Genomic DNA, 14438 nt, shown 5'->3' on the forward strand with positions numbered 1-14438 from the left:
GGTGTACAGTGTGGAGCTCGTGGTGCCTGGTGTCCCCTCCCCCGGGCGAGAGGCAACATGTGGGAACATGCCAGGGGAGATGCTGCCGCAGCGCCCCAGGGCACACTCTGTCCTTGCCCACCTGCTCATGCCCCCTACAGACTTTCTAAGTACCCCTAGGGGTACACGTACCCTTGGTTGACAGCCCCTGACCTAGAAGCAGCAGATACAATGTATTTTGACTTCACAAAGGCTTTTGACACAATCCCACATGGCAGTTTCATAAACAAGCTAGGAAAATAGAGTCCAGCTGTAGTCAAAGAAGTAATCAGTGGTTACTGTCAAACTGGAAAGATGTATAAAATAGGGCTTTGCATGGGGCTTGTACTGGCTCTGGTACTACTCAACAAAATTATTAATAACTTGCATGATAGAACAGAGAATACACTTATTAAGTTATTGGCAATGCCAAGCAGGGTAAGGTTGCAAGCACTTTGAAGGAATGGATTAGAATTGAAAATGATCTTGACAAACTGTAGAAGTGATCTCAACTAAACAAGATTAAATTAAAAACGAACAAAACACAACATTTAAATAAGGATAATCAACTGCACAGATACAAGATGGGGAGAGACCATCTTATTGGCAGTTCTGCAGAAAACTAGGATTTTGGGTAGATTACAATCTAAACTAGCAGAGGCCAATCTTTTTGGGAAGCATGTCACAAATTAGCCCCATGCCTCCCAGAGTGCCACTCCAATTCCCTTCCTCTGCCTGATCCACTGCTCTGCTTTCAGCTCCATGTCCTGTGCTCCTGGCCTTGTACTCCTTGTATGATCTGCTACTCTGCTTTCTGCCCTGTCTGCAGCTGTGCTGCTTGTCTCTCCCTTGCTGCATGCTACACAGAGAGGCTACCTCTGTTGCTTGTGGCAAGCATGCCACAGGTCGGCCCTGCTACTCTAACAAAGTTATACCACTGTGAAAATAATATCATACCATTGTATTGCCTGCTTATCACTTTGTACAGTACTGTTAATGACTATTCGGCACACTTGGACTGAGCATCAAATGCAATAAAAGCCTGGGTAAAACAAAGCCTTGGAATCAAATCAAAGCCTTTTAATATGCTTTTGATTGAAAATCACAGGGCTTACAAGGACTCAACACTGGTTATCACTAAGAGTATAGGCAGGCAGTCATCTGAAGCACTTGGAATTTCCAGAAAATTTGCACCACCGTAAAAATATGGCATAACCTGCATGTACAACGGTTCAACTGCCCATCATGTGGAGCACCGCAGAACATGGTGAGAGTATGTACTGCTCCAGTCAAGAGGCTGATGAAGCATGAGGCTGATCGCAACACGCTTTGTGGGGGACACCTCACCTTCAGGCATTCCCAAGGACAGCTGAGCTCAAAAGGCACCACCAATTGACTGATTACCACTCAGGGACACCCCTCTCCTCTCCCTGGGACAGCCCCCACTCTCACTGGGAGTGCAAACCGCTGGTCAGTTTTCACTCCCAAAGACTCATCAGTTACATTCCCAGCTCCTGTCCCTCAACAGATACATAGTTGAGGATGATGCCATGCTGTAAACTATGTTGGCTTGGGTACACCAGGGCCACTCACAGACAGTGTTCTAGTGCTTTGGGGAATGTTACACAAGCACCAATTACTGGAAGAGTATCATCCTGAGGGCCTGGAATGACAACTTGTGGCATCAAAGCTTCAGGATGTGGTGGTCTAGTTTAATGTAGATCTTCACTAAGTTGGCATCATCTGTGCATGACAGGACATCAGCAGAAGGGCACCCTTCACCATGGAGCAATATGTTGCCATCATGATCTGGAAGTTTATGAGCCAACAGCCTCCAGATTGTTGTCAACAAATCTGATGTGGACAATTCCAAAGTAAGAGAGGAAATGCAGGTGTCCCTGTCTCTCCATGAGGTGATAGCTTGTAGAGATTTTGCTTTCAAGTGTAACAGGCTTATGTTCTGCCAGCACCCTTTGGGCTTGCACCTGGCCCTGGGCTTCTCATGACCCTGCAGTGTCACAAAAACCCCATGTGCACCTTCCAACAGAGCTGTCTGGAGTGTGGCTCAGCAAACAATGCCCTGTAGTGTTCCAGTGCCGCTTAACAGCCCCTTCCGCCACAGCTTTGTATTTTTTCTACTTACAGCAGCCTTGAACCACACTCAGTGAACCTCTGAGTACCTGCATACAAACCACTCATGAGTTCTTGCTTGATTCCTTTACTAAGCTTGCAGCAAAGGTCAGAAATGCTGATTGGGCAGGAATAGATATCTGTCAAGTATAACAAAAGGTTTTCTGAGGAGAATCCATGCTGTGTTTTTCAGATGATGGTGCCGGATTGTTTCTGAGTTCAAATGCCAGTGAGGTTTGGTTCAGACTCGGCAAAGTGTAGAGCTCAGCTGGGCAGGATGTGGGTGTAGGGACCCGCACACACTCTCCCCATGGCGTGCAGCCCCCACTGCCTGGCAGCAGCAGCAGGCGGGGAGGTCATGGTACTCATGCCCAGTGCAGGCATGGCTCCGGAGTGAAGGCTGCCTTATCCCCATGGCTCTGCTCCCTGAGCCTGAGCCTGCAGTGGGGGAAGCCTCGCACTGGAGCCAGCTGCTTTCCCCACTCCCCATTGTGCAGGTCTTGCACTCTGCCACAAGTGGAGAGAGCGCTGCCCCCTGCTTCTCTGCAGAGTCCAGTGCAGGGCTTTCCCTCTGTGAGCGCAGAACTGCAGGCACGGTGCGGAGCCCCAGGAATAGTAGTGCCCGGGCAGGCTGCGCTCTTTGCCCCCGGCATAGTACTGGCTGCCTCTATCGCAGCTCTACACTGTGCCTGCAGCTCCGCACTCACAGGAGGGAAAGACCTGCACTGGATTCTGTGGGGAAGCAGGGGGCAGGGCTCTCTCCACTCACAGCAGAGTGCAGGACCTGCAAAGCAGGGAGCAGAGGAAGCAGCTGGCTCTAGTGCGGGGCTTCCCCCACTGCAGCCTCAGGCTCAGGGAGCAAAGCTGTGGGGATAAAGTAGGCTCCACTCCCTCCCCACTTGCAGCGCTGGCCGGAGCTGTGCGCCGGCCATGAGCATCCTGACCTCCCCGCCTGCTGCTGCTGCCAGGCAGTGGGGGCTGCACACCATGGGGAGATGGTGTGGGGTCCCTACATGCCACACCCTGTCCAGCTGAGCTCTGTGCTTCTGCTGCCTCTATGGGGAGAGAAAGAGGAGGGAGAAAAGTTCCCCCCCAGCATGGAACAGAGCCTCCCCCTGCCCTGGGGGTGGGGAGGATTCAGTTGACATACTGTGCTGCCATTGGCAGGCAGTTGGTTTTAAACTTTGGGTGAGTTAGGAATCAAAGGGGATGCAAGTGTACCCCTCTGGATCTGACCCTAGCTACAGACCAGGATTTCTTTGGGCAGTATGTTTTATTGGACCAACTGCATAGTTGGAATAGAGTTAGACAAGTTTTCAAACTCAAGACAGTCTTAGGTCTGAAGAGAAAAGCAAGCCTGGCTATAGTAAAATACAGTTGGTAGAGCTGTGAAATGTGAGGGTGGAGAGAGATCCCCAGGGGTAGCAGACAAAGAATTAACAGAACAAAAGAAGCTGACTACTAGGGCATCAAAAGGGATGAGGATCATTATCACCTTTCAGGTGTGGGAAGAATTCAAGAATTGGGTAGGTTTTAATGTGCCATACAACCAATATCAGTGTGAACTCCTTGGTTCCTAGTATTCAGCCAGCCCCAATGGCCCCGGCCCCAACCTTGTGCTGCTGGCCGGCAGGCCCCAGCCAGCACCACCACCGCCGCAGGCCCTATCCCTGGGCCCAGCCACGTGCTGCTGGCGGACCGGCCCCATTGCCGCTGCGGGTCCCAACCCAGTGCCATCAGCAGTGTTGGGATGGGGCCGGGGCCATGGACCTGCACACGCCCTGGCCCCATCCTGGCGCTACAGACGGCCTCGGCCATGTGCTGCCAGCGGGCCTGGCCGGCATCACCACAGCCACTGGGCCAGGGCTGTTGGCAGCGGTGGGATGAGGCCGGGGCCCAAGCCCATGCACCTGCGCAGGCCCCGGCCCCATCTTGGTGCTGCTGGTGGGCTGGGCCCTGGTCCTGGCCCTGGCCCCATCCCGGTGCTGAACGTGGGCCTGGCCCCAGCCACATGCCACCGGCAGGCCTGGCCCCAGCCAGCACCACCGCCACTGCCGGTCCCAGCCACTGCCGAGCTGGAGCCGTGGACTTGTGCAGGCCCTGGCCCCATCCCAGCACTGACGACCGGCCCGGCCCCGGCCACGTGCTGCTGCCGCCAGCCTCAGCCCAGTACTGCTGCCGGGCCCAGGCCATCGGCAGTGTCAGGATGGGGCTGGAGCCTGCGCAGGCCCTGGCAACCAGCTAAAATCTGAGCTGGGCCCAGGCCCCAGCCGCAGCAGTGGTGCCAGCTGCCAGCGGGCCTGGCCCCAGCCCTCACCACCACCACGGGCCCGAGCACTGCCAGGTCGGGGCCATCGGCAGCGTCTGGATGGGACCAGGGCCCGTGAACCTGTGCGGGACCCAGCCCCATTTCAGCGCTGCCGAAGGCCCCAGCCATGTGCTGTTGGTGGGCCCTGGCCCTGCACGGGCCCAGCACCAGCCAGCACCACCACCGCCATGGGCCCCAGTCCGTGGCCAGGCTCCAGCCCTATGTTGCCTATGGGCCCTGGCCCCAGCCCCATGCTGCTGGGTGGCCCTGGCCCCACAGCCCCAGTCCCTCACTGCCCACAGCCCTGGCCCCAACAAGCGCAGTGTTGGCACCTGCTGTTTTCCCAGAGCCCAGGGCTGGGAGACAGCCAGGGCTAGGGCAGGGAGGCAGCAGTTCTTTGCAGCCTCCCAGCTGCAGCTGGCCCAGGTTTGTGGTAGCTGCTGATAGCCATGGAGGCTGGGCTGCTCCCAGCAGCCAGCTGGGAGGATTGAAGCCCTCCTGCAAGCAGCCCAGGCTCTATAGCTATCAGCAGCTATCTAGAACCTGTTTTTCTGAAATGCTGGCACTCTGGCACCTTTCAAGGTAGGCACTGTGGGTTTTTCGGCACTGTCCCGGGGGCCGAGGTAGCAAGGGACACTTACCTGGAGCCCAAGACAGGAGAGACGCCGCAACGGAGGGAGAACCCGCGCGGCTCGTTAGCCGCCTCTATGTACAGCTGCGGCCAGCAGCTGACGGTGACGTCAGATGCCGGCCGGCGGATTTAAAAATGGCAGCCGCCGCTCCGGAGGCGGCGGATAGCACGGGGAGCAGACGGCTGGCAGGGCCATCCCTGGCACTAGCCCCGCTGGACAAATGGAGAAGAGCCAGCGTGCTGGAGGGAACAGTGGCTCAGAGAGGAAGATTGATGACTGGGACACCAGTGGATTGACCCCAAAGCGACGGACCGGGTGAGCGAATGAAGACTGAGACAACCCAGGAGGGGATTCAGAGGACTCCGAAGTAAATGCTGAGGCAGTGGGCGCGGGCATCGCTGAAGAGGGGTGAGAGGCCGAAGGACCACCTGGCTGGCGAGAGATCGGGGCGGGATCGCCGCCGAGAATAGAAGACGCTGATTAAGGGAACAAGTGTGCAACTAGAAAGCAGCCGGGAGGTGCCACCCTGTTCATTATAATAGGGAGGTGGTGGAGGGTCGGCGAGGTAGCTGGTACGGTAGAACCTGTTAGAGGAGGCACGTAGCACAGGGTGACAGGTTTGTGGTGTGGGATCTATTGTAGTGAGGATTAAGGCACCGGCTCAGGCCGGTGTGAAGGGGTCGACATCAGGGCAGGAGAGAGCCCTGTGTGCAACCGGCGGGCCAGACCCGGGCCACCGTGGGACCTGTGAACTAGCCCCGCCCCACTGGTGTAACAGCAAGTAGTGGCAGGAGAGAGCAGGGTGGGCGACGTGGGAGGACGAACAACCACGGTAATACGCAAGTCCGGAAGGGGAGGAGTCAACGACCAGCAGAGCAGGGGTCCCAGAAGCGTCTCATGAAGGCCCGTCGGGGACAGGCACTCCAGCCAAAAAACGTTCCCTACTCCTGATCTACCTGGTTCCTTCTAAACTCTTTATTCTACAGGTGTTAATAACCCTCTCTGTTTAACAGTCTTGATATTCCAGTAATCAAGTTAGTCTTCTGCAATCCTACTGCCTGTTAGCTGCTCCTGGTAATATAGCTTGTATTTCACAGCCCTGCAAATTGTTTTTAACTCATTCCAATTTTTAACTCATTCAAACTTCCAATGAAGTTACATTTGTTTTTACTTTGATGTTAAACTGAATAATATAGCCCTAGCCCCCAGCATATTAGTGAAGCTTCTATTCTCTTTTTCCCTGGAGAAAAATAGGTGCTAAGTTAAATGGGACAATGCATACCAAATAACCCCCCTTTTCAAAAACCATAAATTTCCAATGCCTGTAGCATTTCCTGATAGCTTTGCTATGCTTCCCCCTAGTCCCGTGAGATGCTTTCTTCTTGATTTTTGTAGAGCTGAAAGGAAATATTTAGCGCTATTAGTGAAATGCCTGTCCATGGTTAACATATATTTAAACATATATACTTAGATATACATATGCAATCACTGAGAAGCTGGTCTGTTTCAGATCACCAAATAGCAAAATGAATTGCTGTCCTTTACCAAGAGCAAAAACTTAATCAAGAGATGAGTAGTTTTACAGACACTTAAAGAACAGCAAAATCTATTATAATTATTGTAGTATTTGATATAAAATCAGAAACACTGTCACCTGGGCAAAAAGGAATGGATAAATGATGCCATAACAACATTCAATATGTCCTTGATTTTCTAAGTTTGTCTGACCTCTAAATTTCAATATTTTTTACGTAGTTAATATTTTTATGGTATTCCTAGCAAAAATGACATTGTCAAGGTTACGGTTATTAGTGTAATAAACTGGTCTACGATGCTCTGGCTTCTTCAGTTTTTTTTATCTTTACAAGTCCATCAGTTATTTTCCCCCTCAAAGCTGTTCACTGAATTACATAAAACTGACAAAAAGCAAGACACAAACTTGCAACAAACAATAGAAAGTGAAGTAAAGATGATACTTCAAGAATCACTTGTGTATGCCCTTATAAAAGATTTCTCAGCATGAATTTGCACCTATTGGGGTAATGAGCAATGAACATTTTACCTACAGTTCATGAAGTGCTGGAATACATTTTTATCGGCTTTGTTTGACATCCATTACATACATTTATTTGAATTAAAATGTTTGTAAGAGCTGTAGGGCATATTATAGGATGCAGTTTAAATAACATTCTTTTCTATATAGTGTAAATAATGTTCTGCATGAGAACATCTTTGCTACTTTAACAAAAGCAATAATGCACAAATTTGCTACTTGTCTAAAAACATTAAAGTTGGTTAAAGACAATTGTTTCCTGGTGCTACTATATAGAAACAGAAATACTGAGATAAAAAGCATCAGACTTTTAATATTCTGCCCATCACTTAATATTCTAAGTATCAAGTCATGATTGCCAATGAAGAGACAGAGGAATTTCAGGATAAAATCTGTCCACTGTAACAGTTTGCTAATCTGGGAAAATTACACAAATCCTCTTTTACTTAGCTGATATTAAGGATTAGTCCCCAGAAACTGCTTTCCTGCAGTGTGACACTTTGCATTTTGCTTCTTTATACAAGCACCAAAGGGTGCTTTATACTTATGCACAACTAAAGGGCACCTGAAATCCATCAAAAATACAGCGTAATGAATCCATCCATTCTTATTCTACAAAGTGTGCTACACACTGTATTCAGTTAAATCCTGCAGACATTCCAATGGAATGCCTTGATAGAGAATAAAATAAATAAATAACTTAACAAATACTTAAATATTTAAAAATCCACCTTGAGAAGAAAGGAAGATCCATCCATTTTTGCTTTCCCTATAAGTTGGCAAGTGAGGTCAAAAAACAGCTTTGGCTGAACACCAGACAATTTCACTGCTGGCCCAGAGATGGAAAGATTACTGGATCCCCAAACACGTAGTTCTTCTATTGTTTTTTGTTCTTCATCTGTGAAAGTGTACAATTTACTAGAGGCTCGAGGAATGATTGCTGCTCCTGGGGTTCCATCAAACGTCAAGGATGCAAATCCAATGCTGGTAACCCCCTGAATCTGTCCATTGTATTCCCTAATCTACAATAAAAAAAAAACAAAAAGAAAAATTAGGCTGGACTGCAGTGCACTAAAATACGAAATATTTCAGTCTCGTTACATACATAAAATATCTACTGAACATTCTCATTTCGCCAATATGTAGAACGCATGTAGGAGGCACCAAAGTAAAAGAACCCAAACCAATACAATCATAAAACAAGCCCAGCATACATAAAAAATAGAATCTAACACCAACCATTCTCTCTCAGGCAGAAGCCAAAAATCTCTATGCAAATTATACTAGTTTTAGGTCTGCAGTGCTCAAACTGTTTTCAAAAAGGACAGACCCATTATCATTACTTCACTTACAGAAATGCTGAAGCATAGGGCAAAGTGACCTGTCATGGGTACCCAGCAGACTAGTATCTTAAATTGCAGACGTCATAAATTTCAGTAATGCGTGCTGTGCACTAAATCATGCTGTCTGCTAATAACGTACAGTTAGAGCCACAATAGTAAAAGTGCACCATTCTGTGAGCTACACAACAGAAACGATCCATTTTCCCTTTGATTTGCAAGTGTAACTCCCATTAAAATGGGAGCTGATAGACTCAGAATACTTCTACTCCCACTGCTCTGAACAGTGGTTGTCTGACAGCCTCCTGATTTAACTGTTGATCTGCTAACATGCAACACATTCTGCTGTGTTCAAATCCTGATATATTTTTTCAGATGGCAGGCAGAGTTCTCTTGACATTTTGCAGTTTGTATGTGATGTTACCGTCACACACTTAGGTATGTGATACAATTCATAGCTGGCAGCCCTGGCCCAATTCACCAAACGAATAAGCTGACCCTGTTTGAGATAGGGTTATGAAAGGTAAAATTTATTCTGAATAACTCTTTTCACCATTTTACTGTTTTTACAGGCTAGCTTCTGCATACTGAATCTACTCCATAAAATAACCAGCACAGGGTTCCCACTGTTAAGGTTACAGGGCAGCTAAACATATCAGAGATATAGAAAACAGTGGAATTACAAGAGATTATGACATTCAAAGTTGCTTCATAATTTCATAGTTATTAGCAGCTGGAAGGGACCTTACAGAATATCGGGTCCAGCCACTTGGGCAGGAAAGGCCAAGTTGGTCCAACAGATGGCACCAAAAGAAAACCTTTTGCTTCTCCCATAAATCTATAACAGACTTGACAAGAGACAGTGCCAAGTAACTTGGACCTCAAATTTTAGGTTTAGTTTAAAGCTTTACACAATCCCAATCAAATAAATTAAAACAGTTTTTACAGTATCAAAAAGTTTGTATTTTAGTATTCTGCTGTGGTCCTTTCAACTTAAACCTCCACAGCGCCATAGTAGCACCAGGACCAACAATTAGATTTAAGGGTTTTCACGACACCAGCCTGTGTACTGCAAAGCATCAACAGTTTGGTAAATGTCAACTGCCTGAAAAAACAACACCCAACACAGTGGTACTTGCTCTTGGTGTCAAACGCATCTGGCCCCATGGGACAGACCTTCCCCTTAACCTGCCAGAACCAGTGCACGTGTTCTTAACAGCAGGACTGGACCAAGAAGTTGCCAACACTTCTAGCTTACAGTTTATAATGTAGACAAATCAACTTTAAAAAACCCTTTGAATTCATAAACAAAGCATCTAAAGAGAGCTTACTATTAGGAAGCCCTTTAATCCTCTGCTATTTTGGCATAAGCTCTATCTAAAAGTATAAATGCCTTAAGGATCATTTCTGGGAAGACGCAAACTTATGCATTCCCTAGACTTGACAGTTGGAAGTAGAAGCATCTCATTAGGTAAAATTTATAATGTTACCTTTAGGAAAAATTAATCTTTTGACCTCTAATTTTAAATACAACAGTACCAGAAACAAAGGAATTAATTTGGAATGTCTATGTTTTTCATAATTAACCAACTCTCTCTTCCAAAACAAGAAGTAAGCTTGTATTATAATGATATGAACAAATAAAAAATGGATAGCCTGTAAGCTTTGCTGCTGACATCAACATTATATTCCAGAATAACACAACCTGTGTCGCACCAAGGGGAAAGAAAAACTTTCTTTCATGAAATGTATTCATTCATCTATTATCAAAATTATTTCAAGTGCATTATCAATATTATGTGTGGTATTTCAAATGTATCCTTCTCACAGTTGTTTTGGCTTTATTTCTAATGTATTTATTTTTTAAGAATTTATCAGGGACCTACTACTTGGCTGCTTCGATATGGTAAATACAATACTATCCCACTTGGACATGTGGGTCTCCTATGTTTCTTAAGGAGAAAAATTCAGGAACCTAGATTAGCACATGTTGGGATACTCTGGATTTCAAACCTATTGTTTCATCCCTGTTTATTTTCCCAACTATAGCCTTGAATTCAAGTCTTCTATGTTCTTATAGTATACCTGTCACCTGGAGATGCTCCACCAGGGGCACCTTCATAGCCTATTCCAAATGAGGTGATACAAGATGATGACCAATGTTTGAGGTCCTGTGTCATGAAAGCCCAGTTCTAATTGGCCAGACACATTGCTTGGCTAGATGAAAGAGACCCAAGGAGCCATCCTGTTGTGAACTGAAGCAAAGAAGAAGGAAGTGCAATTGAGCAAGGATCTCCTAAAGGTATACTTGATCAAGCGCAACCCACTGGGTAACCCTTTTCGCTTCTTAGCTGCAAAGAAGTAGCAATAAAGCATCAAAGTGAGGAAATGTACAGCAGAAACTGGATTTTACTCAGGGTTAGGTTCCTCACCAGATGAAGATCTGTGAAGTAAGTGGGGCTAGACAGCCACAACCAATAGCTTTGTAGGGCCAGAAGGGTGCTCCAATCATTTGCTGCAGCTTTTATTCCAAAGGGTACCACTTCTCCAGTGAGCTGCATGAGATCACTCTCAAGTTACAGCACAGTGGAGTAAAACAAAAAAAACTGTACCAAACAGCTGAGTAGCTCATGCTTACTCTAGCAACCTGATGTAAGTTAAGTGGGCCATGAAGCACCCTGGATCCATATAATCTGAGCTCTAATGTACAAAAGCAACAGACCTGTTCAGATGCTGAATGATACCGAGAATTATGCAACACAGAGTACTCAGGGTGCAGAGTCAAGAGGCCTGCAGTCATTCATGTGCTCACTGCACCTAATTTCACCACCTGCACTAAGGCACTATTAGTCTTGGAGACAAGGAACTCCTAATAATGATGACCTCCTTATTGCTCTTTTCATATGTATCATGCTTCTGAAATCTCTGAGAGTAATCGTAGTCTAATACATTTGAAAACAACTTAGAAAGTTCAGTAATTAAACAGTAAAGGAAAGGTATTCTGCAAGTGGCATAATGGAGGACATTTGCAAAATCTTAAAGCAAAGAGATTTTTCTGTGAAATTCCTTCAGTTTGGGAAAGTGGGGAAACCATTAAGATGTCTCAATACTGTTCATCAGGGAGATCGTGTGCGCTGGCATCATTTAGTAAACAACAAAAGAAAGAAAATTTAACATGGGAGGTGTAGCAACAACAACAAAAAAAGTTCTCTAGAGTGGAAACAATTTAACTTTAGAACAATGGACCAGCTAACATAGAAAATGATTTCTTTTGACTTGTGCCTTATAACTGACATATTCTAAACCAAAATCACAAATAAAGACCTATAACAGTTGGCAGCCAAATTGTCCAACCAGCAACAAATTGTCAAATAACCACAAGTTACCATTTAATATTTAAATTAAATTACATTTAGGAAAGAAAAGCTAGCCTGAGAATTATGCATCATTATTTTTCATTAGTAGCACTACTTGTTATATAGGAAAACTTCATTAGATAGACATCGGGTAGTTCAAAGTATCAGATACTTTGAAGCTGTTGTCACTCCCTAGTCAAAAGGATAGATATTTGCCTGCTTTACGATATGAATAATTCTAAATACAGCTACTTTAAGATGTGAAGCTGTCTGCTGGTCTGTTGGACCAGGAAAGCCTTGTTAATGCGAAATGCAGGTGACCAAAAAATACCAACTTTGACATAGTGTAAATGGGTTTGAAATAAATGTACCCATAGTAATTTTCATGTATGAAAACTACTGTGGGCATGTACAAACTTAGTTCACCCACCTGCAGACCGTACTAATTGATAAGAACAAAGTGAGGAATTATCCCAATGATTACTTAAGCAGATTTAATGGTATGTAGTATGCCACAGGAGCACCGGGGTGCCCTGTTCCTATGGGTCACAGGAGCACCTGGGTGCCTTGTTCCAATCAAGGAATAAGGGCTGCTGAAGCTCCTTGACACAGCACAGGTGTTGGCTGCTGGAGCAGCCAGGCTGGGCACATGACCAGAAGGGGGCAGGGTCGGGCCTTTATAAACAGCCCAGGCCAAAGCCTAGCAGCAGTTCCCATCTGGCAGCCTGAGGTGCAAGAGGTCTGCAGGAGAACCAAGCAGAGCAGAGACAAGCGGTGCAGCCTGAGCACCCAAGGGACTGCATCATGGTAAGGGTGGAGAGAACCTGGACTGGAAGGCCTTGGCAAGAGAGCCAGGTGGGCCTAGATCCTATGGTATAGCAAGGAGGCTTATTGTTATGTTACAGCCGATTGGCTTATGGTTCTGTTTAGTTATTGTTATACCGGAGGACCGGGAGAGGCTGTAGGGGTGGAGGAGGCCTCATCAGGAGCTCCCCAGGGAGGTGGGGTGCTCCCAGCGCCAGAGAGGGGTGCTGTATTGTGGGGCATCTAGACCCTGGCACCAGAAGGGGCGAACAGATTGAGAAGCCCGGGGAAGGCACATTTAGTGACAGGAAGCCCAGCAAGGGTGTAGGTAGCAGCCCCGGGGGGGGCAGGACCCAGAGTAAGGGGTCAAGGGGGCCAGGTAAAGCTAGGGCCACCTGAGCCCCAATTGGGAAGAGGCCCGGAGGAGCTCCACAGTGGTGGGGACCCTGGGGCCCACGAGGGCACTGTAGTAGGGGCATAGTACCCCAGCCCTGACAAGGTGCACAGTGCCGGCGAGGGCACTGTAGTTCGGGGTGCAATACCCCAGCCCTGAGAAGGGGCAAAGAGGATTTTGGGGGGCAGGCACGGCTAAAGCCACCTGAGCCCCATTTGCAAGGAGTACCAGCGAGAAGTCCAAGGGCTTGTGTTAGGCCCAAGGGGGGACACACAGGAAGAGAAGCCCAGGGTAGTGTGCTACTACAGAGACGAGCCCGGAGGGGGCGAGTCCGCGATTACTGAGAGCCCGGAGAGGGCGAGTGAGCGGAGGGACAGGCCCCAGTGGGGGCGTTGTCAGTACGTGGAGAGGCCCCAGGAGGGGGGGCAGATATAATTAGTAGGCCCGAGAGGGCTAGCTAATAGAGGGGCGCCAGTTGTGTGACAAGCCTAGGGGCACCAGTGAAGGGGCGCCGGTTGTGTGACAAGCCCAGGGGCGCCAGCCCAGGGGTGCCGGTTATGTGACAAGCCCAGGGCGCCAGGCAAAGAGCATACAGGAAGCTGACCAGATAATGTCCGGTACATCTGCGAGGCTTGGGGCATGCTAAAGGGAAGGTTGGAGGCACGCATAGCCCATAAGGCTGGGGGTGCACCAGGTCACTCCATATGGGGGGGGCAGTATAAGCAGAGCACTGTGTCCAAGGGGACCGTAAGGCAGCCTCCCATATAAAACTATATATAACAACAAGACGTGGCAGGCGAGAAAGAGGGTGCTGGATCACTTACCTGGCACGGTAGGGAGGCGCTAGAGAGATCATGGCCGCTCCTAGGACCCACTCCGTGACATAGTACAAGAAGTTCCTAATGTAGATCAGCACCAATGATTGAGGTGCTCTTTTTCCTTTGATTAGGTCAATCCGAGTGGTGAACTGTCCTGCCAACACCCTCCACTCCAACTCCCAACAAACCCCGCTGTGGACCTGGCACTCCGATCCTGGGAAGCAGTCCTGATCCTGCCAAACTGCCCCCGATCCCAACATTTGTTTCAAAATCAGTAATTTTTGATTTCATCCCCTTTTTTTTTTTGTAAAAATGAGACAGTGCTAGAAAAAATTTCTGATATTGCAATGACAAAGATCACCACAGAAAAATACCTATTGAACAGGGGGGAAAAAAAGAACAGATGGTGCATAATGAGTAAGCAACTTTCTTCACATACAGTTTGAACGAGATGCTGGGCAAGTATTTTTAAACTTAAATAGAGAATAAAATCATGAAATTCTAGGTCCATTGACTTGATGGCAAGACTTCTATTGATTTCAATAGGGCAGATTTTCATCTTAAATATATTTACACAAGACTTAC

General features: G+C 47.5%; 1 protein-coding gene across 1 annotated transcript in view; it reads right to left on the minus strand.

The window, feature by feature from the left end:
* POT1 (protection of telomeres 1) overlaps positions 1–14438 on the minus strand; it is a 277216-nt gene that overhangs the window by 98467 nt on the left and 164311 nt on the right. Inside the window, exon 9 of the mRNA XM_019509285.1 lies at positions 7873–8163. Within this exon, the coding sequence (XP_019364830.1) occupies positions 7873–8163 (291 nt within the window). The remainder of the gene's footprint in view (positions 1–7872; positions 8164–14438) is intronic.

The sequence above is a fragment of the Gavialis gangeticus genome, unplaced genomic scaffold (genome assembly GCF_001723915.1).
Source record: "Gavialis gangeticus isolate Ggan-Ray unplaced genomic scaffold, GavGan_comp1, whole genome shotgun sequence".
Classification (NCBI taxonomy): domain Eukaryota; kingdom Metazoa; phylum Chordata; order Crocodylia; family Gavialidae; genus Gavialis; species Gavialis gangeticus.